Source organism: Phaethon aethereus, assembly GCF_964289735.1.
Source record: "Phaethon aethereus genome assembly, chromosome: 5".
Lineage (NCBI taxonomy): Eukaryota > Metazoa > Chordata > Aves > Phaethontiformes > Phaethontidae > Phaethon > Phaethon aethereus.
The window spans coordinates 35,985,381-36,012,666 of record NC_138579.1 but is presented as its reverse complement, the minus strand read 5'-3'; the positions used below and the strand labels follow the sequence as shown (position 1 = coordinate 36,012,666).

Sequence of the window (27,286 nt, the reverse complement as noted above, 5' to 3'; positions counted from 1 at the left end):
AAAGCAAAGTAGTGACAGGTCTAAAGGCAAGAGAGACCTCAGAAAATATTTAAGCATTTTTTTTGAAAGACTGGTAGATCAATGGAGAGAAAAGCTACAGAGAGCACGAAGTCATCAAGGATAGTGCAGGCAGGACTTGAGTCATGATCAGCATGTTACTGAGTAAGCTGATGAACCAGAGTTACCACTTCAGAACTGGCTGGAGGTGAGCTAGCAGGCATCCACAGACAAGATACCTGACAAGCAAACGATGCGGTTCAGGTACTTTCCAGTTTTCTAGAAACACAAAAAGGGCCAAGGTTTATAGAATATTTCATTATTCTAAACGTCGTAAGAGAGAAACAGGACTAAGAGATGCTAACTGGCAATTACATAGTTAAAATCTATTCTAGTAACCACTTGAGACAAACGTCTGTCTAAAAACGAGATGGATATTTGTGTGCAATAACAGTACTTTGATTTTTTAGGAGAGGCATGAAGGGGAATGACTCAATTTTCTCAACTCCCCACCCATCCTTTGGCTCTGGCTACTGAGCACAGTATAAATTTTGTAGCAGGTACAGGGTCCCGGCGCCACAGCCATTACTAGCTGCGAGCTCTGCGTGGGTTCAGGCACCCGTGCCCAGTCTCACCCTGCCGCTGAGGCTTCAGTCTGGGCATGTGTGTGTGCCTTCCATGTACACTGAGCATCTGTGCTTGGCTTCACTCAGGAAACTTGCCTCAGATTCCAGCCAGGTTTTAGAGATGCTTTTAAGCTAGATTGGTAATCTGGAAAAGGTTTGGAGGGCCTGATTTATTTTTTTTTTTTTTTACTAAATTATCTTAAAGTTAGTTAGCAACTCTGGGAAAACATTTTCTGTGCCAAAAGAGCATGTGAAGCAGCTGTTCAGTACTTATGTAAGCACCTGTGCATATTTTTAAGCTTACTAACAGTTGGAATAGCTTTCCCCCTCACCTCAATACTATGCTAATACCTATTACTTATATTGAAGCCTTTGTTCATGAAATATATTTATATTTTAATAATTCTGTCAGTGAAAAATATTGGGGTATAAATGATGACATGACTAAAATGACAATCCTTCTATGGTACTTGAAATATTCAAACATTAACAGTAGGATTTGCTTCCAAATCAGACACCAGATTTAGCAGGCATGAAATTACATCACTTTTCTGAGACTGCTCTCTTGCTTCTCTTCTTCATTTTCTTGAAAAACAAGCCACAGAGTCACTGATGCTGTAAGTGACTTCTTGAGATCACCCAGTCCAACCCCACCTGCTCAAAGCAGGGTCAGTTTGAGTACGTTACTCAGGGACATACCTAGGTGAGTTCTGAATGTCTCCAAGGATGGAGACTCATCCACCTCTCTGGACAACCAGCTCCAAATGCACTACAGCCTTCTGGACACTCCTTCACAGCCATTCCTTTAGAAATATAAGTTTACTTTACTGACATAGCTAACCAGAGATGTCTATGCAAGTCTGCCACAAGCTAAAATTATTCAGAAGTCTGAGTACCACCACCACTTTAGAACAGGGTGTTAATTGAAATGTCTGAAGAGCAGTTAACCTTCAATATCAATCAATTAGCTATTCATCTGTGCAAATCCCACACAAGCACTGTTTACAAAGAGAAGTGTTCTGTACTGTGACTTGGTGGATTTCAGAGACAGTGCCTATTATGGAAGAGCCAGGACCTGGACTGTAACAGACTTCACATATTTATTCAGGTACACAATGAGGCTCAAAGGGGGAAGTGAGAAGCTCTATAGCTGTATTCAGAAAGTTTGAAATCTCTTGTGAATACTGTATCACTGTCAGCTCATCCTGAAGAAGTTAATTTTGTGAACAGCGCCCAGACAATGCTCCTCTTCCTCTGCTCTCCCTCTCCATTCCCATTATTCCACACAGAGAAAATTTAACCTCTGTCCCACACCATACCTCTTCAGCTCGGGGATCATCATTCTCACATCTCATGCCTCCACCAATTTCCAGGCTTCTAAGAACTCACTGAAGACCACCAAGCCCAAGGAAGAAAGAATAATCATTTCATCATTCTCATGACAGAAGTAGCCCTGAAAGAAAGAGCACGCTCTCCTTCATGTGCAGCATTAACACATAGCTGTAACATCATGGAAAACAAGAACAGCAGATCCTGCACAGCTGGTGATACAACATTTCTAGTACTGTTGAAGGCCAAGAGTGACAACCCTCCCAAACTAGTTTGTTCCACCACCTTGGTTTCAACATAGTTTCAACAACTGTTAAAATTATTTAACCGTATTACCAATGTGATTGTCAGGGCAAGAGAGCAAACCAAGAGTTGTTTAGAGCTTCAGGGTTTGGTTTCCCCCCCTCCCCTTGGAAAGAGTTGCCCGATAATGTACTGGAGAGTTCATCCCATTACCTATTTTATAGACAGTTACATGCAGATAGGCAAGAGACAAGTGAAAATTTAGGTAAAACCGTATCAGACTCAGAAACCAATTCTTTGGATTGGTCAGCCTGTGGCTGCATGCCCACATAACAGAGAAAACTTCTCATCATGACCAGATTCAAGAGAGATGCAATGTTCCATACTTCTTTGGCTCTTGCAATACAACTTTTAAATACTATTTATAATGGGCATTCAGTAATCAGCAGCTATAATCATCGGGTGCACACACAGCCTGCAGAAACTCTATATGCTGGCACACAAAGCTGAACAAGACTTCAGACGACACAAAAGGAACGAGTTACAGAAGAAAACATAGGGAAGATCAAATCCCTGCAACGCTTCCCTCATTGGCAATATAAAGCAACAACAGAAAAGCACCTAAGCACACTGGCAGGTACGAAGGGAGAGTCAGCCCTGGCAAAGGGGCAGTGACAGTTGCTGACAGCAGCTAGTATGTTTTCACAACCCCCTTTTACTTAAGAAATAAGAAAAATAGCCTCACATCCTCAGTTTGAGAGAAATAGTTCACTACACTACTTGCTCTTTACATAGGATACAAAATGGCAAGTTACCTACATTGGGGGCTAGGAGGTCTTTAATACATGTAAATGAATTTATTTTTTACAACCGTAGTAGTGGAAGGAGAGCGCTCTTACAGGAATGATTTGGCAGGTCGCAGTATTGGAGTAGGGGAGATTAGCCCATAATTCAAGGCCAGTTTTGCATGCAACAGGTAGTTTCATCATTTCATCAGGCTTTCTTACAGCTAATTGTAGCATTGACTGGAGAAACAGACTTCATCGATCAATACTGGATCTCTTCCTTCTAGGTAAAAACAAATATTGCTAGACATTCACATTATGCAGTACTCAAAGCATAATTTAGGCAGGCCCCATTGTGTGTGTGTGCACTCACTCTCCAACCTGAAGTTAAAGGTATGAAATGTGGGATTATTTTTTATTCTCATCCATTTACTTGTTATGTCTGTTTCCAAGCTGTGAAATCACATTGCATAGCTCAGTATTTCCAAATGATGGAAGCGATGACATAACCCTACAGACTGAAGTCCTTCCATTCTGGTTCAGGTGGGCATAGTGATCCACGACAGTAAGTGAAAAGGTTCAAGAAACAGTGATACATAATACTGCGTATTAACTGCTATATGGCAAGGACTAATTGGGGTATTTTTATGAACTCTCTTCAGCAACTGGCCACTAGGTCTGTGGTCTCCAAACTATACAGTCTGTGGATTAACTTCAGTTTTTGATTTCATTTATAAAGCCCAGCAATTGAGTTTGATTTACCCGTCAAAAAAAAAAAAAAAAAAAAAGAGAAAAAGAGCCTCTTACCTATCTTTTTTTTCTTTGTTCAAAACCAGAAGATCGTGCATTATCTATGACGTTAAGGTGGATTTGTCTGAGATCTAACACTAGGCCTTTAATTTTTATGAAACCGTGTTTAATGTTGAGTCACTTTCTCATATGTGGCCTTTGCATAGTCCTACAATATTCTCTGTTAATCCCTCACCTTGTTAGTCAATTCATTTGCCTGTTTCCTTTCTCTGGCAGAGCTGCATTTTCAAATCATTAGTTAAAAACTCAAGTATCAACAGTTAATAGTCCATGTAATGACTACACCTGGCAATAATAAAATTCTTCAAGGCAGAAACTGATCAGATGAACAGCAAGAATGACTTTATCAGTCGTAACAAGTAAAAATAATTTGCAAAAGCTAGAGGCAAATACAATTCAATTTAGAATAATCCATCCTAAACCCTGACCATTGAGCTTGCAAATTATAATCACACAGATTTCTATGTGTTCATTTTCTGTTTTCTTCATTGACTGATTAGTTTGCCTTCCTTTTCTAGCATATACCTTGTTCTTTGACTTGCACAAAGCTTAGAATCATATTCAGATGCACATTTTTGTGGTGGAGTTGAGCGGGAACTCAAATAAATGTGATTTATATGAAGGAATCTTGACCTCCATAGCATGATGTCAGGGACAAGTACTGCTGTAGATACAACACAATCTGGTACAGGCACATTTTTGTTTAAAACATTATAGCAACTCTTAGAAATAGTTCTTACAATGAAAGATACTGGCGCTTGAAGGTAAGGCAATGTTTGTTTCACCAGTCTTAAAATGATCTGATTAACATTTTGTTTAACAGTGGTTAATAGAATAGCAGAATATTACGGCAAAATGATTACCTGTATTTTTGTTCTGCTCTTGAGCTGCAACATTCAATTTCATATGCACTGTTTTGAGTAATCCCAACACAGAATGGAAAAACATGTCAGTTGTTTCATCTCAAGATAGTTTTAATCAGGTAATTACAGGAAAAAAACCATTTGAACAATCTTTATGGTGTTATCTGCTATGTCAACTTACAAGGATATGGTGTAACAAACCAGTTACAAACTTAAAGGCATATTTACATTATATACTCAAAGTAACAATCTATATTCATACTCATGATGGGATGAGTTAACTGAATTATACATCATTTCATAGAAAGAAATAGCAGTTGAGGTTTAATGGAAACAATATACACATGAGGCACTTTGAGGTCATTAGTATGGAAAGCAAATGGCACCAAGCAGAAGGAAAACTATATACAGCTTATACTGCAGCTTTGAACATGAAAGCTTCTTCTTCACTGAATGCTTTGATTTCTTAAATTAACCACAACTTTTGCAATTAAGAAAGAAAAGCTTTCAGGGAAAAAAACCCCTAAAACCAAACCCAAACAACTCCCCCCAACCCCTCCTTGTATTTATCAGCACACCAAAGGACATGGAAGTTTTATCCACACAGCTGCTGGACTAACTGTACCATAAGGCATCTTTTTAAAGTTACTGCTGCCAGCCACCACCCTTGATCTTCACTTTATTAATATGAATGTACCACTACACTGGCTGCACACTGTGCCATGAGGTCTGAAAAGATTTAAAGTCTAATTTAAACCTGTGCATTATTTACACAGGAGTTCAACGGTATCCTCCAGGTACATATGAACACATCATTCTGCAGAGAACACATCTGAAATGGGAATGTTATATTCCAACCGGCAAAATTAAGATATTCTTCAAAATACCTTTGTTCCTTTAGAGGAAACCGCATGGGTTAAGACTGTTTGGAACATCCCTTACATAAGCTCTGGAAAGGCATCCGAGTTTTATGCCATCATTTGCTGCTGTTTACTAACCAGTTACCATAGTAATTGTAGTTATTATCAGAATATTGCTTTAATCTTCACACAGCTGCAGGTATAACCTTCACAGCTACTGACTTGCACGTGCGAGCACACAGACCCACGTGGGCATACTCAAAACTTGATTCGTATCACAAACCCAAAGGCCAGATTCCCTCTGCATGAACATGAAAACTCCATCACTTTGCTGTGGGAAAGAACTTCAAGGGCACGGGGTGCGGGGGATCTTTCTTATGAACCCAGTGACAGAATCAAAAAAAAATTTCATTTCATTCCTGGTTTTTATGCTCTTGTGTTATAGGCCATCGTAACTATTTTGAAACTACCAAAATACATGGTTAAAGCATTTTTACTTTAAGTTTCATTATTAATATCGATTTAAGAAGCATGGTGAGATGAAGAATCACAGTAAGAGTCCAAATTGCTATTTTGTAAATTCATAACGAGAGCTCAACATATTTTTGTAGCTTAAGTAGTGCACCAATAGCCTGTTAAATTACTGTGTGATCAAATACTGTGCCTGAATGCAGCTGAATGTTTTTCCCCCAGTAGATGGTGCACGAGTGCTGCTAGCATTTAACTTCTACCCCCACTTTCAAGGGGAAATACTTCATTTTCACGGTAACTTGAGGCTTTCAACAACTGAGGAATTTAACATTCAATGATGGTTTCCCAAGGCTTGGGTCTCCCCTCCAACCAACACAAAGCTCTGCTACTACATGCCTGACAAACTACAGTTCTGATAAGGGCGAGGGGAGGAGTAAGGATTGGGTAAGAAAATCCTCTTTTCCCAAATGCTTAAGAAAGTATTTGAGAGAGACAGAATAAATGTTACGTGCTGTCAAAACCAAAAGATGAATGGATTTAACAGCCCGCTCTGGAATGGGTTTGCTGTACATTCACCTTCCATGACTCATCTTCTGACTGCAATGGTGGGTAAGATCCCTAGCACCACAAGAAAACGTACGTGTGCATCCTACTAAACCCAACCCTTAGGCAACCACGTACCCTTGCAGCTCTTTCAGTTGCTCTCACACTGGGCATGCAGGCTGACACTTCCAGCACGAGAAGAAAAAGCGAACATGGGTCAGTTCAGTAACCCTCTTTAGATGGATCAAGTCTTCAAAGAGGAAAGCAAAAGGTGAAAACATTTTAGCAGCAAAGTGGTTAAATGCAAGGTGAAAATAGTAACGCACACATTCAATAAAAATATTAAAGCATATATGTTTCATATAAAATACAGTACAGGACCAGGAGTTTCACTACGTTGTATAGTGCTCAGGGGAAACTGTTAAAACTAATTTCTTTCTGAAGTGTATATACAATATGATTCTATAGCATTTTCCTATATGGCCAGCAAGTTCTTTTCTTAGGTTGTTCATATCTCTCTTCACCTTGAATTAGGAACCTAGCACTTACAAATGTTAAATTCCTCTCATTCACTAGAAAAACATCACCTTTTTTTTTTTTTTTTTAAACAAAGTTGTTTTTAAAGTTAACAGTCTATTCTAGGCAACCAAGTTTAGCTGAAAATGTGTGAAGCATGAAAATCAACCAGAGTAGCAGCTTTCGAATATATATAAACAGTAAAAACCAAGACTGCTGCTACCACGTCATATTCTTGGACTTAATTCATCCAATCAACTCTTAATACAAAACTAGAAGCTCTTCCGTAACTTCTACAGTTATCAACATATTTGTCTTCTTTTCAATGTGAAATAATACTATGAGATGATCTATTTACACAAGGTGGTCAATTCAAGCTGTAATATAAATATAAATGTTTTCTTTTAAAAAGTATTTTACAGACATAATGTTATATACATTTGCTCATTTTACTTCTGGGCTACAAAGGAAAATCAAGGACACCGATACATGCAGAAAGAAAAATTACACAAAATATACTGAAGAAACACATAGGAAGTAAGAAAAGTCAGTCACGTGCATCTTTTAAAATCAATTAGGTTTTTTGTTTGTTTAATAACAAGGGTATACCGAGGACAGTCTGTCCCAGTCCAGTCAGGATATCAAATAGGCACCTTCGCTAATGAATTATGACTGGTTGTAGTGTTTTACGTATCTTTAATGAGAAGTAAATGTTTCTTACTTCATGACACAGCAAAGCATGTAACGTTTTAAAAAATTCTCTATGGGTTAATCAGTCAATTCTTATCTGAAAGTTAAACACATAAGTACAAAGCCATAACAAATATCATACATAATATATCACCGCACGTACGCATACATACACTCTCCCTCTGCCTCCCTCCCCCCATCCTCCCTCCAAATTTCCTCAATTAAGAAGTTCACTCCAATTTTGCCTGGGCTGTAATTTATTTCTCAAGCTAAGTCTTTTGTTGTTGTTTCTGAACAAAACACACAGTACTTTTGTTCTTGCCCGTTCAAGTAAGAAAAAGTTGCAGTTCAAAATAATGAAAACAATTTCATTTTTGTTATTAATCTTTTGTTTTAATCATAGTACTTGATAAACAGCTGAACAGGATCCTAGTTTAACAGAAGGATAAACAAGAACACTGATGACAATTTGTTACAACTGCCTTAATGTACTTTTTGCTTAATGAACATTTGAATATGCAATAAAGTATTTTTGGAGGACACCCCAAAAGAAAACAACTTGCTGGTTGAGCAACAGAAACAACTTCCTTTTTGTTATTATGTTGAAATCAAAGTCATTTATATATAAAAATAAATGTTATGTTCTAACAAGAACATTTTAGACAATTACATCTGTGCTTAACAAAAAAATATTGGTCACTCAAGACTAGAATAATTAATATTTTAAAGGTTTTTAGATTATCAGAATGTATGGATACAACTCAACACAAACTGTAGCTGAAGGGAAACAGGACTGAAAATATCAATTTGTCCATCTGGAATAAAAATGCAACTAAATTAACTAATTAAATATTTAAAATACTACCATGGAATGTGACAGTAGATATGGTCCATACCTACTATATCAGAGGGAAGGAAAGTTTAACATGTAATAATTCGTACCTTACACATTTAGTTAAATATAAACATTTGTTATTTATACATAAAGTCGCTTCCAAAAAACTATTAATAAGTGATTTAGTTGCACTTAAGATCAGTTTCATTTCTCATTTGGCGAGTATTAACTTTTCTTAATCTTAAATCAACTGTCGCTAGTGCACTTTTAGTTAAAATTTCCCCTCAGGTAAGTTTTAATCCTTTTAAAAGAGCCCCCTCACCTAAACCATGAATGTACAAAGTGGCAAAAGTTAATCCCTTTTAGTATAATCATAGTTTATATACTCATTTTATAGCCAATAATAAGAATAGGCTTTCCTTTGCAAAATCTCCTTCACAACTTGCAACAAATGCCACGCGCTCAAAGGAAGGAGTTAGGCATGGCTAGCACTTGTAAAATGCCAAGGTCTGACAAGTCTTGTCGCTTCCTCCACACCAAGCATCTCTTACATGAAAGAAGATTCTCCTTCAACTTGCCAAAAAGCTTCCACAAATCCAAGTTAGATGCTTCCTGGAAACAAAGATTTTTCAGCTCTGTTTGGCACAAGACTGACTTCATCCCGCAGCTTTATGCTTTCCTCCACAGCACCCACATACCTCACCACAGTGATGGCATGCTCTCAGGGGGAGGTAGCAGCACATACATGGAGCAATGAACGAGAGTGCCACCAGCGCTAACCAGCGTAAGCAGAACTTGTCATCACTCGTGTCACACGAGCAAGGATCAGAGAAGTCTCCTTCAGAGTCTGACATGCAGTGATACAGCATGCTCTCTGCGCAAAGCATGCAACTAACTTGGTAGATACATCTTTTAATAGGATCTGGCGCATCTTGACATTTCCCTCTGCCATTATCTTCATGATTAAACCTTTCCTGGCAGTATATACAGCGGGAACGCTCACCATCCTCTTTTCTTCTTTTTGAGTTTTTAAACTTTGATGAGGAAGGCTGAGTTTTAAATACCACAGAACTCTTGGAGTCTTTCAGGGAATTCAACTTAGTTCCATCCCCACATGGGTATAAATAGTCAGATTTTTTACTGTCTGATTTAGAAAATGGTATATTTGAGTCTGCGTCATCCCTCTCCAGGTCGTTCTTCCACATGTCAGGATGCCTGTAGTCTGCATAACGACGTATCAAAATGTCACGAGGGTTTATTCTAACAATTTCATCTTCATCCTGAAAACTAACGTGTCTGATTGACTTCAGTGGGACCTGAAATGGCAAAGCAAGACAACTTTGCTATAACGAAGTCACAAATTTATGTCCACCTACAACGTAGAACTTGGATTAGAAAATTAAAAACCGGTATTTTTTTCCTTGCTGTTTGAAGATAAAAATACCAGCTTATTTTCTAACTAGTACACTTTACAGACTTCCCCACAATAATGAGCTTTTTGCAAGATATTAGGGCCATGAGCTTCAGAATACTTTCCTGACATTTTACTATCTCAGAAGAGCTTTGGATATTTTGGTATCTGCAGAAAACTTGATACTGTTCTTTGAATTATGCTCAAAATTCAGGTTTTAACATCTTACAGTGGCAACTAATTCCACAGATCAATTCCTTACGTGAATTTGCTGATTTCATGTTCAGCGATGATCCACTGCCTTAGGATTAACTCCTGATATGTTCATTCACTTTGAGTTACTCATGTTACACGGGAGCAGCTTTCCTTTATTCCTGCTCTAAGTTTTGAAACTCCCTCCACTTCTGCAACATGAGTATTGAATACTGCGTACTTATTCTCAGAGCTGTATTCTAGATAAGGGGTTTGCCATATAAAGAATAACATTCAGTAGTATGATCAATCGGTAACAGTGGCTTCTAAACGCATCTCTCCTTACCTAATATACAGTACTTAAATCGGTTAGTTCAGGACACTGGCAGGCAAACACCTAAGTACTTTTTAAATTCTCAACTTGTAGTGAGCTGACCATAATTCAAGACCTTTTACCTCAGAAGGCAAGTAAGAAGGAACATGCTAAACATGTGCTAAACGTTGTTTATTCTGCCTTAACGATGACAGGGCATGGTGGCCTGAAAAAGTTGAAGGTGGCAAATTTGAATCATCCAAACTGAAATACTGCAGACCTTCTAGTTAAGTGTAAGATAATGGCCTGCTACTAAGTGTTACTGAAATCACAGTACAAGTGACTTTCAAGAAAAGGTACAAATAATGACAGGATAAAAATGTAGCACATGTGCATGGAAGGAGCTCCCAAAAATAGCAGATAGTGCAGCAAAAAAAGCAAAGTTTCAGTATGTCCCAGTATTCCTGTCTTACAGGCAGGCAATTACTTTTCTACACTGTAGGGCTACTATAATCAGAGCCAGAATGTAAGCGAGCTTCAAGTCAAATGCCGCCTTTTTCTCCTGTCAAGTACACAGCCTGCAAACCATCTCAGAGAAGAGACTGGGGCGGGGGGAAATCACTCCCTAACCCATTAGCCTTACAAATTCTTCCAGAATCATGAATTATTTGGGAGCGCATGTTTGGCATCAGTATTTGAGAGTGTTTACCTTATTAGTACTGATCAAACTAATGAGAATTCATGTGTCACCATTCCATAGTTGAGGACAACAGTTGAACTGCATGTTCCTAATCTGTTGCAGTGTGTAACAACAAACTACTGAAGATGATGTTTTAAGGTAACACACTTTTACTTCATTTTGCTTCTCTGCTCCTACTACACTGACGTCTGCACGCCCTGGTTTTGGGGTAGGAGGCAGAGGAAGGAAGAGGGAAGGCAGGAAAGAGGAAGGAATAGCTTCTTAAAATATGCCAGCTTCTGATTATGTAAGAGTATCTGTAGCCTGCTCTAACCATCACTTCCCTGTTTGATAATCCTTGTGCGATATACTTCAAGTACAGAACTGGAATTCGAGCTGCTTTTCCCTGGGAGTTTCAGCTGGAGTATGCTAACAAGAATGATTTTTTTACTTGGCTCCAAGCCACGTAGTTGGACTTCCACAAGGTCTTGAGGATACAGGGTGAAGAAAAGTTATATCCTGTTCAGCCAACATCACTGCTCTTCCATACATCCCCAGGCTCCAATGCAAGCAGTTAGGCCTCCCCTTTGCGTATAAAATCAGAGTGCTCCTCAACTCTATTCTCTTTTCAAACAAGAGAAAGAGCCTATTGTTTTAGCATCAATAACTAGCTATGGCTAATTGGTTTTTTTGAACAGTTAACAGCATAAATTTATTTAAGGGAAAAAGCGTCAAAAATGTCATTACAATTCCGTATGTTACAGGCATAAAGGATCCTTACCCCACTGTCCACACAGAATATTACGCATGCATTTAAGACATTAAATAAAACCTATTGTTTAAAAGAAAAAAACCCCAAAACCTCAAGCCAAAAAAACAACTCTCAACCTCACATTCCCCACACAGCTAGTAGTATTTGTAGTGATCTTTAATGGCTAACAACTGTAAAATCTGACCTCTCCTCAGTCTTTGAAGGCTTTTTATTTGTTTGAGCAGAACACACCATATACATAGAACTCACTTCTTTTTTTCAAGTCCCCAGCCAAACACCTACTAAAATGCTTAAGGTCTGACATGTAACAAACAAGGCAGCATTACATTTTTTATGCAACTGATATTATGAAATAATTTTTTAAGAAAGCAAGAGGGAAATGCTGAAAAAAACAGGAGAAATGTTGGAAAAGCTTCATTTATAAAGTGGTTACATATTGGGTGTTTACTGGGACCTATGTGAAAGCATGAGGTACGTGAAACCTTAAGAACTTTACACAGTCCAGATTCAGTTGGGTACAAATACCAGCAAAATTCAATGAGAATAATGCACATAGTCCTCTAGCCATTCAAAGGTGTAACTCAATACAAGTGCCATCTCTGTGTAACAGCTGAAACAGGAAAGGAGAAAGAATACTACAGCAAACTAAAATTCCACAGAGAATCTCATTATGAACATAATTAGCCAACTCAAAATTAGGCAGAAAATTTTTGACATGACTGAATTCACTAGTATTACACCTTACTTGAAGGGCTGCACCTTTAAACAAGGCATGGACACTTGCTGCAGCCTTCGCTGTCTCTCCTCAAACAGATATACCTGACTTTGCTCAGTTTGCAACTCCACAATATAAAGGACACCAGCAGATGAATATATCATTGCAAAGTACTAAATTTAAGTTAAGCACACACCAGTGTATCGGAAGCTGAAGAGCTGAGAGACTTGGGGTTTTTTTAGTAACAGTCAGAGTATTACGGGTAAAGATCTGAATTGTCGTTAATCACTTCTTAGTTTGAGTGTGTACTTCTTCAGCTAGTCAACATAAGAGCACAGTAAGAGTGTTCAAACTTATTTGTACAAAATTAAAACAAAACAGGTATTTACATCAAGATCTGCTCTGCCACATGGTCACATGCATGGAGTTCAGCAGAGACAGTGCAGTGTGTGCACATATTGAATGTGAGATTTTGTTCACTTGCCTATGTTCTAAATGTGTGCACCACATGACCGTCAAAAAAGCATGGAGTGTCAGATGCAGGTGGTGCTACAATATGGGAAAAATATATTAAAGAGTATCTACTTAAATTTCCATGGAAATAACTTCAGTCTACAAGAAGTGAATTCTAGTATTGTAATTTCAAAAAAATTCCTATTTAATTTCTATCAGACAGGCACTACCCAGTATACCACAGCTTAAATTATCATTTTCTCAGTAGCAAATTCTAAAAGTGCTCTTAAAACATACAGATATTCTAGGCTACTGCACTTTTGTTTACAACTCAGTCAAGACTAACAGCACATACATCACTGGCTACCAAAGCTGTTAAGTTTTAGCTGCAATAAATTAACCACCCATCTATTCTATTCTAAGAAATTTTTTAATTCTCTCTGCAAGTAGATGGGAAGAGGGAAAAACATGTACCTCTTCATGAGCAGAACAAACAAAAATGTAAGTTGACTTACACACAGGGATAATTGGAGCAAATCAATGAATAAAAATCAGAAGTTCATAATTTCAAGCTCTTTAGTTAGTTTTCCAGTTAACAGTTTGCTTCTTTTGTCCCATAAAGCAGTTAGAAAGCAGCTGATACAATACTTTAATACAATCCTATCTTTCTTTGCAAGAACGATCAAGGGTATTAAAGAACTTTATTTCAAGGAGCACAAATATTTTCTGATGAAGTGTTCACAACTATTTGAACTTGCATTCTGTTTTGACTTCTCTTATTAGGCTTATCCTAAAAAGCTTCCTATGTGTTTGCTTCAAGGTTTAAGACCCCCAAATTAATTATTATCCAACTCACTATTAGGTCTAATTCTACAGTCCACAAAAACTGTCAGTTCTTTGAACCTTAGAAAAAAGCAAAATGTGTATTGTTAAAGGAAAAGCTGTAACATTGCCTTTCCAATCTAATGTTGTATAAATATGACCTCTTTTAAAACATGTCTGTACATCAGCCTCTCTCATGTTAGTGGTTTTTCTTCTGTTTTAAGAATCTGTTTACCAATAGCTTAATAGTTTTCATGCACAACTGGTACACTATTTTCCTTTCTGTACCAAAATAGAATGTTTAAATAGGCAGTTAGAAAGCATAAACAATGTTTCACTAAAAAGATTTAGCAGAAGTGCCCCACCGCGTCATGTATGCAAGATAGGCCTTTTAAAGATACCTTTCAGTATTTCTAATGAAAACCGTATTAGTATACATGTAACAGAGATGGCCAATTAACATTTCTGAACAAATTTAAAAAACTTTTCTAAGGCTGCAGGTATAGAAGTCTGTAATACAGAAATCACAAAGAAAGTGAGAGATTTATTCATGTAGTCCGCTGCACTACAAGCAGCGTAAAATGGTAAGTAAAATGCCCCACCTCTGCCATAATAATGCTGTAGTATTTCAGCTGCAAAGCTTATATTGATCATTTCAAGAAGTTGAGTGTATAATACTACATACAGGGGCTTAGAATGAAAGTGCTTTCTTGTCAGAAACTACATACTGTGCCATTAATGCAGCAAGGAAAGGAAGAACTGCTTCTTTTGTTGGTAGTCTTACCTGGTTAGGTTGGCTAGGAAAACAGGCCCTCCTGGTGTTGAAATCCTCAAATGCTGAAGGCCTTAAATTTGCACTGTTGTAAGGTTCACTGGTTACTACGGTTTCGTGTTGGAAAAGGTGATCTTTCATTAGTGAACCTGTTGTATTTTCTTGAGTAGTCTAGAATACAGAAGAACTCCCTTGAAATAATTTTGCACTTATACAAAAACCACACCAAAACCACAAAGTTCATACAGAAATGCATTAATACTCTACATAACGTGTTAGAGGCATCTATAAACAAAAATATTTTTAAATATACATTTTTAAAGTACTTATAAGTAGGCAAGTATTTTCTTTACTATGAGTCAGCCTTGGAAAGTAAGAGTTCCTGCTCGACAAAGAGTATACAACTCGGACGCTAGACATACATGCCTTTGTAACACACTGGCCAAATCAGACGGAGGAACTTCTTTCAGGAAGGAGAGATTAGCCCAGTCTCTGAGATCATGCTTTCTCTAACTACCCATCAGGCTGCCAGTATTTACAAATACACAATTGGAGGAGAAAAATCTGAGACTAATAAGGCAAAAGCTAGTCAGACCTCTTAATAAATTAAAAGCAAGATCAGCTGGAAAGGAACAGAAAGTCAGTTTTAACATACACTGGCTCAATTAAAATGTCTAATTACAGAAAGTGTGTATTAAACAACTAATGACTGGGGTTTTTTTAATTAAAATTATATCAGGCAATTTGATGCAAAAATGAGACCATGTGGGAACACATAATGAGATATCTGCAGAACTTGTGCCACTCAGAATAAGGAAGAGGAAGTATGTTTGGGTGGAATATTGGCTTGTGAGATGATCCAGTTTCTGAAAAGAACAGAAAAACAAACAGTTCTAATTCTTTAAGCTTAACTGACTGGGAAATCCTTAGGATACAGTAAGGCGTATTAATACAAATCCCACTGGGCTGCCAAAAAATGTACTGTACTATGTTTTGTTTGTACCGAGAGATGCTGTAAAGTTAACTGGCTGTAATCATCCGATAGCACTGAGAAAATTCTGGCATCATCCAACTTCCAGCAATGAGAATGTTTCAGCTTTATTATATGGATTTGTATGTGTCAAGAAAACATTAAGGGGGAAACAATAAAAATACTGCAGAAAACTACTGAGCCAGTGGCAAACATGAAGTTTTGGCAGGTTAAGTACTAGCACTGAATCATTAGTTTTCATTTATCAAAATACTTAAGGAATTTATTCTGGGATTTATTAGCACCTCATCTACATAAAAGCCTAATGTATCAAGTTCTAAGACATCTAGATAAAGTGGAAGTAGCTGTTCTACACCTGATCTTTAGGTGAAAGAAAATCACCACATCACTAAGAATTTCAGAAGCACCCTGAGAGGAAAAATATTAAAATTAGTAACTAATTAAAGATCAGCTTTAATTAATACTAGAGAGCATATACCCCACGAAAGACAATAGCTCAATCAGTATCCTGATTGAGTTCCACTGAAAAATTTTGAAGACAGGCAAAACTCCAGAAAGATGTACTTTTTGCAGATCCTTGAGGATGACACCACCACTAAGCAATCGACTCTGTTGTCAAAATTAAACTTTCTGGTCAAACACTGTTGGGAAAGGAGTACAAAAGAAATGTTGAAATGACTGGCAAGAGTTAGATTTCATGGTTGTATACTTATTTTAAGAGCATCAAATATTAGTGCAACATCAAACATCTTCCTAGCAGGAGGCAATCCTGCAGGTACATTGCCCAATGACATAAAAGGCTTCCAAAACATTGGTTCAAACCACAGGAGAGCTGCATTCAGAATGAGGAAGAAATGCCTACAACTATTTTTGGTTTGAGCAATGTTATAAATGCTTACAAGCAGAAACTATTTAAGCTAGGAACACACTTAACAGCTAGAAGCCATTTTACAGAAACCACAGTGATAAGCACTACCTAATCCCCCTACCCCCATCTATTATCGATTTGAGAGGTCTAGGGAGAAGGACGAGAGCTGCAAAAACTACTACTCCTTCCTTCCTAAGGAAAAAATACCATGTACTACCCACAAGCCAGCCTTTATCCCTGGGTGAGATTCGCAACAGCCTGCATCATTTCCCATCCCTTCAGGTGGTTCACACCTTTTTTCTGCAGAAATAAACTACCTACACTAAAGAGCAAGAAGGACACAGGCACTTGCTCACACAGACGGACGCACACGCTCCCCTTGGCGGTCAGGAAGGGCTCCATCTAACGAAGGGTACAGGCGCTGATCACGCGTTACAGTGCTAACCAGCAGTGCCAGACACTGAGGCATGAAATGCAAACCTTAACCTTAAAGCGGGCCTTTGTGCCCTGCACACAGCAATTTTAAAGGAATGCTTTTATAAAATTCCACCACAGACACCACAATTCAAACTAACTGACTCCAAGGACAAATTTGGGGGCAGCAGGAGACAGAGAAAGGCATCTGACCTTTAAAGCGAGAACTCATGAGGCAGCTGTTTGGGAAGCACAATGCTCAGCCTACCAGCCCAGACACTCCAGGTAAGCGGGCACAGCCTAACTTCTGGCCTGATCGCTCTGAAGTTTTCATAAATACCAGTTATGATGTTATTTAGCCTGTAAATATCCACTACGCAATACTACAGAAATGCCAGACGAATATACTGAACTCTGTACTGTTAATTAAACTGATAGTTTAGATACGGCCAAACCATGTTTATTAGTATCAAAAAGGCTTTGGACGACACTTCCTGCTCCAGTGGGATGTTTTACAACAAGGTCATAAACACCTGAAAGCCCACATTTATAATGGAAATACTGACAACCTGAAGGGAGAGGCCCTAGAAACAAAAATGCTATTGTACTGAAAATGCATTTAAGCAAAAAGCAAATATGTAAAGTTTTCCACAAGAACTAAGCTTGGTATATTAAATATACAGATTATTACACACAAATACAGATGCACACATTCCCCTTTCCTACTGTCCAAAGCAATTACACCGCCCACATTCAATATCCTTTAACCACAGCCTACAAAGTACAGTACTGGCATAGGTTATTCAGTATCATCTGTAAAGTAACCTACGCCAGTTTTTAATGCACAACGGAAATCTGGTTTGCTCCCAGCTGCTGGTATAATAATTACTGTCCTATGGTTGCTAAGAGATACTCTGAATTTTTTTCCAAGACTACTAAAACATTTCTGTGCGCGCAGGCAAAAGGATGCCGGGTAAAGCAATAAAATGACTCCAGCTGTAGCTCTCCAGCAGAATTCAAAGCCAGATGACAGCTGTAGAGAAAATGAAAACCAGACCGAGCTTCTCTTCTTCTTCAAATTCTCTCCTTACTTCTCCCAGTTTGCCAGAGTTAAGTCTGGGAGAGAATTCAACATTGTTCTGCAAACATTGTTAAAAATGTTCTGCTCTAAGTAAGTTTAATGATTACACAGAAAGATGGATGAGACACCACATTTCCGTTGCATCCCAGTTCTTCTATTTACTTCCCATGAGGCCTGAAAATCTGCTGTTTGATGCTGACCCACACAAGAACTGCTTAAATGGTTTTTCCTTAATTTTTTAATTGTGAAGAAATGATACAGGTTTCAAAAACATTTGAATAACTTCCTTCTGCTTTAGCTATTTCTAAGACCGATGGAGCAACTATTTTATAATTATATAATCAGGTACGTATTTCTGACATGGACTGAAATATTACCTAGATTACTCTGAATGTTTTGTGCAGTTTAAAGTAAAAAATAAGGCAATTGACATGCCTTTCTTCCAAGGCTGTTCTACCTGAACATACAAAGCTTACTAGAGGTTTTTGGGTATTCCAAGGAAGGAACTAATAAATTAGAACGCAAAGCATAACTCTGAGGAAATAGGAGAGAGATGGAGATGCAAAGAGGCTGTTAGGGATACTGGCGAGGAAAAAAATAAATATTTCCTCCTCTTTTTTCAATATTACTCCACAAAAAAGCTTAATAAACCCAAATAATTTTAGCACCGTATGTTACTAGATTTATTTTGAATTGATAATATAACTATTGAAGTATTACTTCAGGTTCTAGGAACTATACCTAGCCAATTTATTAAGTAAACTAAATATTGATAATCTTTAATGTTTTGTCATGTAGTATTTTCTTCTCCATAAAAACAATACAGTGTCAAGGGCAAATAATTTCACATTTCCTTACAAGTCATAATGTCAAGTTATTTTTGTAAAATAAAACTTCTGCGAATCTTTTGTTATAGACAAAATAAACTGAATGGTCACTAAATAGTGCATTTACAAAGAGGCACATGAACCATTTATGTCCTCCTTGCCTGCACCAAAACCACTTAAGACGCACATAAGTTGCAGGCCTTTCCCCCTTCATATTGACAAAAAGCCCAATGTACCTATTTCTGAAAGAACAAGCAAAACTTTTTTTTCTGCTTATAATTTATCAGTCTACAGTTTTCTTCTGCCAGAAGTAAGAAACTCAAAAGCATAAGTGCTCCATTTCTTATTACTTCAAAGCTGTTAAAATGTGTTGGTAGCCTATAAATAACACGAGCATGGCTGAATCAACAAAACCTGAAAGAAATTAAGACTCAACTGCTCTATTTTTCAGTTCTCAAAAGCAAGACTTACGCATTTCAGTATCCAAAACCCACACAAAAATACTTTTAAATGTACGAGCTCTACATTTCATTTAGTTATATTTACTCCTAAGAAAAAACCCAAGATTTGGATTTTTACATTTTTTCAGTTAAGCTAGATGAGTTTTAGGGCAAGAAGTTTATATTTGGCAGAGGAAAAGAATCTGAGCCAATCTTTGAACAAACAAGCAAACTGACTTAAACAAACTACTTGTCTACTGCATTCAGAACGCCTGGTTTTATACCAAAGAATCCAAACCTCCTACCAAAACAAATTCCCAGTGTGTATTTCCATGTAAGTACATGTACATTCCCAGGATCCATTTACAAACATTACAGGAGTCAGATAGCTCTGCATTAACTCATTTGTGTATTTCTATTTGAAATTAATCTAGTAAGACTAAGGCTTATTTAATGATATAAACAATTTGCATATAATATGTTCATTAAACAACTAACAGTAATTGTAATCACTCAAGCAACCTTTACAAGCAAGTATTAACACCCTTAAGTGATGGTATTTTTTTAATACCAAGATGTTAACATTACTTGTGAACAGAGCATCTAAATAAGCTGTAATGAAGCTGTGTCTTCTTAAAAGGATAAATTTGATCTTCATCAAGGAGAATGCTTTCTCTGGGAGATTTTATTTGAAGAATGTAAAAAAGATAAAATCTAGTGACCCAAGATACAGTATAGCAAACAAAATGCTAGTCTAAAAAGCACAAGAGTTCAATTGTTGCATTTGCATTTAAGTTGCAGGTACAAGTTTTGGACAACCCCTATTTCTGCTTGCTACATCTATAAAATGTGACAATACTTATTACAAGTTGGCACTGAGGTTTAACAGCAGTGCCACTGGCTAGATCAGAAGGCTGTGTGGTTTGATCTTATTTGGATCATTTTATTTGCTCTCTGTAGCACCGAATACAACCAGCCAGTAAAATAACTCGTGAAGCATGTTTTGCTTTCTTCATCACTAATCATCTTCATTTCTAAAAAAACACTGTTAACAGAATTTCTGCACAAACTACGTACTATACTCATACTTCAAATACGCACTAAATTCAGAATTCCTGCTGTGTAAGATGACTAGAACAGCACAGGCAAAACACCTTGAAAGCATAAGATGTAACTGACAGAGACCCATTAAAATTAATATTTTCAGATGTACCTCGATGACATCCTGGGGACTTCACCTACCACACTAACGAAGAAAGAAGTGAAACCATGTATCAATACACGATTGTTACGACAGGGTGTAGACAAAAATATAAGTGCAATAACAAACATGCTATGAAAAATAAGTGTGAAATAACCCTTTTCTCTTTTTGATATTCTGCTATTTTAGAAACAACTTACAACTACTTAATGTTTTTAATTAAATGGAGGAGCTCCACTGCTTGATCTTTTGTACTTCATTCCTTAAGAGCTTACAAATTACAATTCTAGAAGATTGTTCTGATGAAACAAACAACAACCCATGCCCTCATATCTGAGTGTCAACCTAATCTTTAATGTTCTATTCACACTCTAAAATGCCCTTGCATAGATGTAACGCAAAACTTACGTTAAAAAACTCAAAAGTACTATTAGAGGCTTGGGAAAACAGCTTATAGAATAAACAGGGGGAAAAAAAAAAATCATTAGGCCTCTTAAACTATAGTGGGGTAGGAAGAAGGGGGGACAAGTCAACATGACTCTTCAAATGCATAATACATTATCTTTAAACAAAATGGTCTTAGCAGTCCTTCAAGTTAAAAAAAACCCTGAAGTATCAAATTCTGCTTACAACAGATAATTCTACCAGCAGTTTGCACCAAACAGGATTTTTTTTATCTGTGAGTTACATATATATATGTAGAGCATATTTTTTAAAGATATGTATTTATTTAAAAAAATAAAGTAAATCTACATCACCTATTCACATATCTAAATATATCTATATTTACATCTATATAGATTATGTAAATATACTTCTCTCCACTTTCCCAGTAACAAACTTTGTAAATATAAAGAATCACAGATATTTGCTTCAATTTTGGCATCCTTATATAGAAATGTAGTAACTGGGCAGCATAATCAAGAGGTAATTAGTTTCCTCTAATCTCATTAGGCCTGTAGAAATTGCTCAATTATTAATCCTTGCAACAAAGCGTGTTTAAACAAGTCTTTCAAAAGCTGATTAAAGATTGCATTAACTTTGGCATACATTTCCTCCACCCTGTCAAAATATCATTCCTATTTTAAATACAAAATATCTAATATTTATAGCAATTTTACTTTAAAGTGCCTTAAAATAGAGCACTGCAAATAAAGAACAACAGGTGGTTACACAGCCAACACTTACACAGAGATGCGTTTTTTTTTTCTACCATAAAATGGAAAGAAATCAGGAGACTCTTCTGCATTGCCACTGCATTGCAGTATCCTTTCTAAATACTTGACTCTCTGTCTCCTATAATTTGATTCGTACTTGTATCTTCAAAGCAGGCTGCTAATTTTCTTGATTTTGTGTTGCAGAGTTTCTACACTGCAGCTACCTATACTGATAAAGAATTCAATATTGCATAAATAACAAAGCTCTTTCCCTCAAGAAACCACTTAGGAATACCATTAGTTTTCTGAATAGTCACTAAGACCCCCAAGTCAACTTGTCTCTATATCAGCTTCATATTAATTTAAATATCTGCACTCTGAAAATTGAATGTATGTGTGAATAAAGCCAAGACTTCCCCTGAAATCGTAAATAGGAAAGAAGAGATGACAAGCACACATAGACACAAGTAATTTGTTACTCAGTTATATTACAGCTATTTACTGTATATATGTACCCATATTATTTGTTTACACTGGCTTTTTAATTACATGGATTCTTGGATATTACCAGGCAGTGCTACACATCAGTGTTACAGTACTTGATGTAGTATTTGTGTAAAGCATTATAACTCTGAAGCACAGTAGGAGATATGCTTTTACCTCTTATGCCATTATGACCTATAGAAGTTGAATGGTGCAAATAAGGATCAATAGAAATCTGAATTTCAACAAGTGACTGCCTTATCTTCAGTGTGTTTTTAAAAATTATCTGAACTTACGCCCTTGTTTGGTCTTTTAACCATTATCTCAGCATCTTTTCAACTCTAACCCTACAATGTTAGAAGTGGCTATCATTGCAGAGTGAAATCCAGGAAAACAAATAGGATATGCAGGTAAAAAGATTTCTGACCACCCTGTTTTTTTTCCCCAGAAGAATATTTCATGTTTCCATGAGTTCAAAGAGGACACAGAACCTAGAACGGACATTGTAAACTTAAAAATTTAACTCAGAATAGTTAATGATCCTATTGATTAAATATTGGCTACTCAGTTTTGAACAGACAATATTGTAAGTCTTCTAGATAACTGTTGTGGAACTTGTCATTAAACTGGATTTTGCTATTGCTCTTATTTTACTTATTCTCATTAATGAAAAAAAAAATTGTTCAATGAATTTCTTCAAAAAATAACTGCACAATTAATTTAAAAATTTAAGTACTCACTTGAAAGCAGTCTTCTGCCACTTCAACATCATTTTGGGAGGGTGGATAACCTACAGAAAAAGTAAAAAACCCCACAAAATAGTCAAGGTTATTTTCTTTTTATTTACAGTCTACTGCTTCTAGTAGTCCACACCATCCTTCAATATCCAGCTACGATGACATAAATATGCTTGTTTGCTTTTTTTAACCAGTGGATCACTGTATTTCAAGCTGATTTTAAAAAGTACCATTCATTTCTACTTTCTGTATTTTATATACTGAGTATTCCTAGCCACACTCCTCTCTCTTGTTCACACCTTTCTTGTAAAAGCATTTTCAAAGTGTCATCAGAAGTCAGAAGCAAGGGAGTATATTCTTGTTAAGGTAGCATTTTGAAAATTAAAGGCAGATACATTTGGTTGGCATGAATGCACACTGTGCTACATTTTGCTATAAATCAGCAGAAATTGGAACTATGAGACCCTAAGAGAGAAAAAGACTCATATGTTCTCTAATTATTTCTCTTGCAGGAATATGAATGATGTCAGCACAATTCAAAAGAAGTCATTCTAGTATATCAAAAAGCATTTCCCTTCAGAAACATGTTTCTCCCTTTGCTAATATGATAACACACAATAAATCCTTAAATTTACAGCACAGAGTATTTTGTTTAAATTTCTCCCTTTGAGTTACTTTTTACAAGCCTGAAAGAGATATTCTTTCCTTTCAATAGACACCTGTTCTCTTCCCCCATCCAGCAATATATTTATCATATTTTCAGCTCAGAATTGAGGCTTGATGTTCTTCTTCAGTTTGCCCACTAGTTTCCATGAGGTCAGTGAAAGCTCTGGAACCAGTTAGACTTATTACTATTAGAGTAAATTCTTCTATCGTCCCATAAAAACCTGTCCTCAGAACTACTCTGTCAGCTGTTAGTAAACAAACAAAACTATTAACTGAAAGTATGTGCAGATAAAACGAGAACTCAACAGGTCTCAAATCATTCAACTTCATAGCTTATCCTCTAAGAACACAGAAGCTGTAACAAGCTTCTGAGAAGAAGATCCAAGTAAGACACTATAACACTCTAGCTTCCTCCATTTCTTCAGCTCTAAAAAAAAAACAAAGAGGCAATGCTTTATTATGTAGGGATGTGTCAGGGAATTACCTTATTAGTGTTTGTGAAACAATTTAAGACACTTGGATGAATGGCGGTTTAAAAATGCCAGAAGTGCCACTTAAAAACTGTTAAAAATCTCAATATGCTATAGTTCAATCCACACCCTTAAATACTGTCAGCATTGATGTTATGCAAAGTACTTTGACTTATCTCATCTAGTAAACACTCGACACCGCCCCCCGCCACCAACCCTTCATCTGAAACACATACCTTGTGAAATATCCTCTACTGCTCTCCGAATACCTCTGTCAAATGCTCTTGCATCAGCAGGACTCTGAAATGTGAGGCCAAACTTTTTGTCATCAATCTTCCAGTGGTAAAAGGTAGGAGTAACTTTGTTGTAAACGAGGTCCTTCTTTAATGTGCATTCCAAGACCACCTTCCAGAAAGAAGACCGGAGGAAAAGATATCACTGACTAATACAGATGAAATTTGAGAACAAAATGCAGTCTTCATGAATTACCTTCATTACTTCATGAAAACATACATCATAATAGCAGATAAAAGTCTGTTTAAATTTCTTCTTGTTACATAGATGTACCTTTAACTGTTTCCATTATGGCCAAATTATTCACTAACAGTTGCTCAGAGGTGGTATGGGTTAAGGACACTAGTTGCACACCGGGTGAATCTTCCCAGCCTCTAAAGTATCTCATACCTGCAGCAAGCGCTTCTGTCAGTACAGATGTGCTAGATGTTCAGCAAATTAAATAGGCCATACCCCCCAAAAACATTACTGGGCAGATATCAAGTATTACTGTATCACTGGGAAATTTATTAATATGCTTATTCTATAAAATTTTTGAGCACTGGACTAACTTAATGCTGCTTTCAGGCCACATCAATTTTCTCCAAGAACAGCTACTAGACAAGAGAAAATAATACAGGAGAATTGTTTTAAAAACTGAAGTTAATCAAAACTAAAATCTTTTGGAACATATTACACCTGTAGCTAGACACAAATATATTTATAGCTTACATTAAACTATAATGAAAACAGAAATCAGGAATAACTAACAGAATTATTTGCTTACAAAACCATTACAGGTATACATGCACATTCAGTTATGAAGCAAAGTCACAGTCTTTAAAAAAGACTTTAAAGTGGCTGGTTTTTAAACTATATTAGCATATTAAATTTACCCGCAAAAACCATTTTATGCAGAATTGTTACACTGAATCTTTCCTGATTAAAAAAATCCAAGGCAAACAAGAAAGTACGCAGGGACATGCACTGATCTGCTCCTGTAGCACTATATACAATAAAATGCACAGCAAGACAACCCGTATCTCTGTATTACTACTAGATCCTGAGAACCTAAACTGAGAGGTGAATGAAGAACTTCAATATTGTATCATTTCAACATCAATGTATTATCAGTTTTTTCAGTTTCAATTTTGTTACATATGCAGCTTTGAGAGAAAATCACCAAGTTTCTTACAGCATGTGGAAAAATTAAGTTAGTTACAAACATAATAGACAAAAAAATCTCAAATTAAAAAAAAAAAAACAACTGTCTGTACTTAGATTATTCTTACATATCCTTTGTATTCTTCCTGTCCTTTCCTTATCTAATTATTACATAGGAAAATATCATTTTTTCTCCTGTTCTTCATTATTTATTCCCCCTACCCTGTATCCCACCACTAATCATCTCCTCTCAAGTTTTACTGCCATTTAGCTCTGTCTCTAGAAGGATGACTTACTTCCTTCACATACAAACTCTTTCAGCATTAAAATAATTTTTGCGATTCTACTCTGAACTCCCTAAGTGGTCAACAATACGTAGGTACAACTGCCTACAAGAAAGCATAGGAAGGAATCTAATTACTTGCTGTAGGTGCGCAGGAAAAGGTGCTGCAGCAAAAAAAGTATTATTCTGCAGTTCTAAGGTGTATTAAATGATCATTCTGTGTTCCTTTTGATGATTTTAAACTTGCTTTCTCCTAAAAAGAGGAGTTATAAATGAAGATTTCTCATATCACTGCATTTTCTAGGTCTGTGAGCACGTTTGCAGGGTCTCTATGTTAAACACCAACTATTTTCACACTATATTTTGTGTGCAGTTTCACCCAAAATATCAACAAAAAGTACCGGAAGACTGATTTTTATAGCATCTCAATGAACACCTGCTCCCAAAGGAGTTAATCCAGATTACTTCACACTGAAAAATCATACTTGGATGACAAATATTTTAAAAAGATAGTATCACTGGAGATAAACTACTGGATTAAAACTTCATTGAGTAGCAGCTATGATTTTCAAACCAGAAAACCCCCAAACCAACCACCCCCAACCCAAAAAAGCAACAGTGCTACCACTCCCCCCTCGCTCCAACCCTCACAACATTTTATAAGACAAGCAATCCTTAACCAAGCAAGCAAACATCCCCTAATTGTTTTCAGCTTGACTTAAGGAAAAAACGAATTTGACAGGACGACACTGGTTTTTCAGATGTAAAGCTGTATGAAAACAGACCAGTTAACATAGCAGAGTAAGTGGTTGAGGGCATTGAAAGGAGAAAAACTAGTTGCATCAAAACTGTATATGTTATCAGACATAAGAATCCATATAGGTGAGAATTCACGCCTGCCCCACCTGAGAGAAAACTCAAAAACTGTCAGTCAGGTTTAACAGTGGGACACAAATCTATAGACAGCCAGCCTTCAATAGTTTTTCTTGTATCCAGAAATACTAAAAACTCAAACCAAACAAAAAACATACTAGCCATCCCCTAAAGCATTTTTTTTTCTCCCCAAAACACTTCTACGCTTTGCAGCAACAACGTATTTTCTCCCTGTTAAACATAACGCTGTCAAAGGCGCCTTTATGCTTGAAGCATGCGAACGGTCACTGGGGGCTGGGGAGGAAGCACCCTAATACACGTATCTCCAAAGCCTGGAAATGGAAACCGAGCTGTTAGCAATACAGGTGTTTTTTCCAAGTCTTCTAACATCTAAAACTCCAATTATTTTTTACTGCACTTTTCTATGGTTTGGAACCCTCCACATCATATGTGAAGATGATATCATACTCTCTCACTTGGTTACCAAAAATGTGCCTTCCCAAACCTTTTTAGGTAGACCTTCCCCAAGATCTCCAGTAATAAGTACAACAAAAACCTGCAAGGCTGTAAATTAAGTGACTATGGCTTAGCAAAATTGCATTTTTTAATAAACATGGGTTACTGTTCTGAAGGTTTTCTTCATTTGGAGACTTAATGTAAC

The 27,286-nt window shown here is 36.8% G+C and overlaps 1 protein-coding gene across 1 annotated transcript in view; it reads right to left on the bottom strand.

Moving 5' to 3' along the window:
• Window positions 1-9,224: 9,224 nt before the first annotated feature.
• SPRED1 (sprouty related EVH1 domain containing 1) overlaps window positions 9,225-27,286 on the bottom strand; it is a gene marked incomplete at both ends in the record, with an annotated part of 58,771 nt that continues 40,709 nt past the window's right edge. The window contains 4 exons of the mRNA XM_082000100.1: window positions 9,225-9,884; window positions 14,710-14,868; window positions 22,900-22,949; window positions 24,269-24,437. Of these exons, the coding sequence (XP_081856226.1) occupies window positions 9,225-9,884; window positions 14,710-14,868; window positions 22,900-22,949; window positions 24,269-24,437 (1,038 nt within the window). The remainder of the gene's footprint in view (window positions 9,885-14,709; window positions 14,869-22,899; window positions 22,950-24,268; window positions 24,438-27,286) is intronic.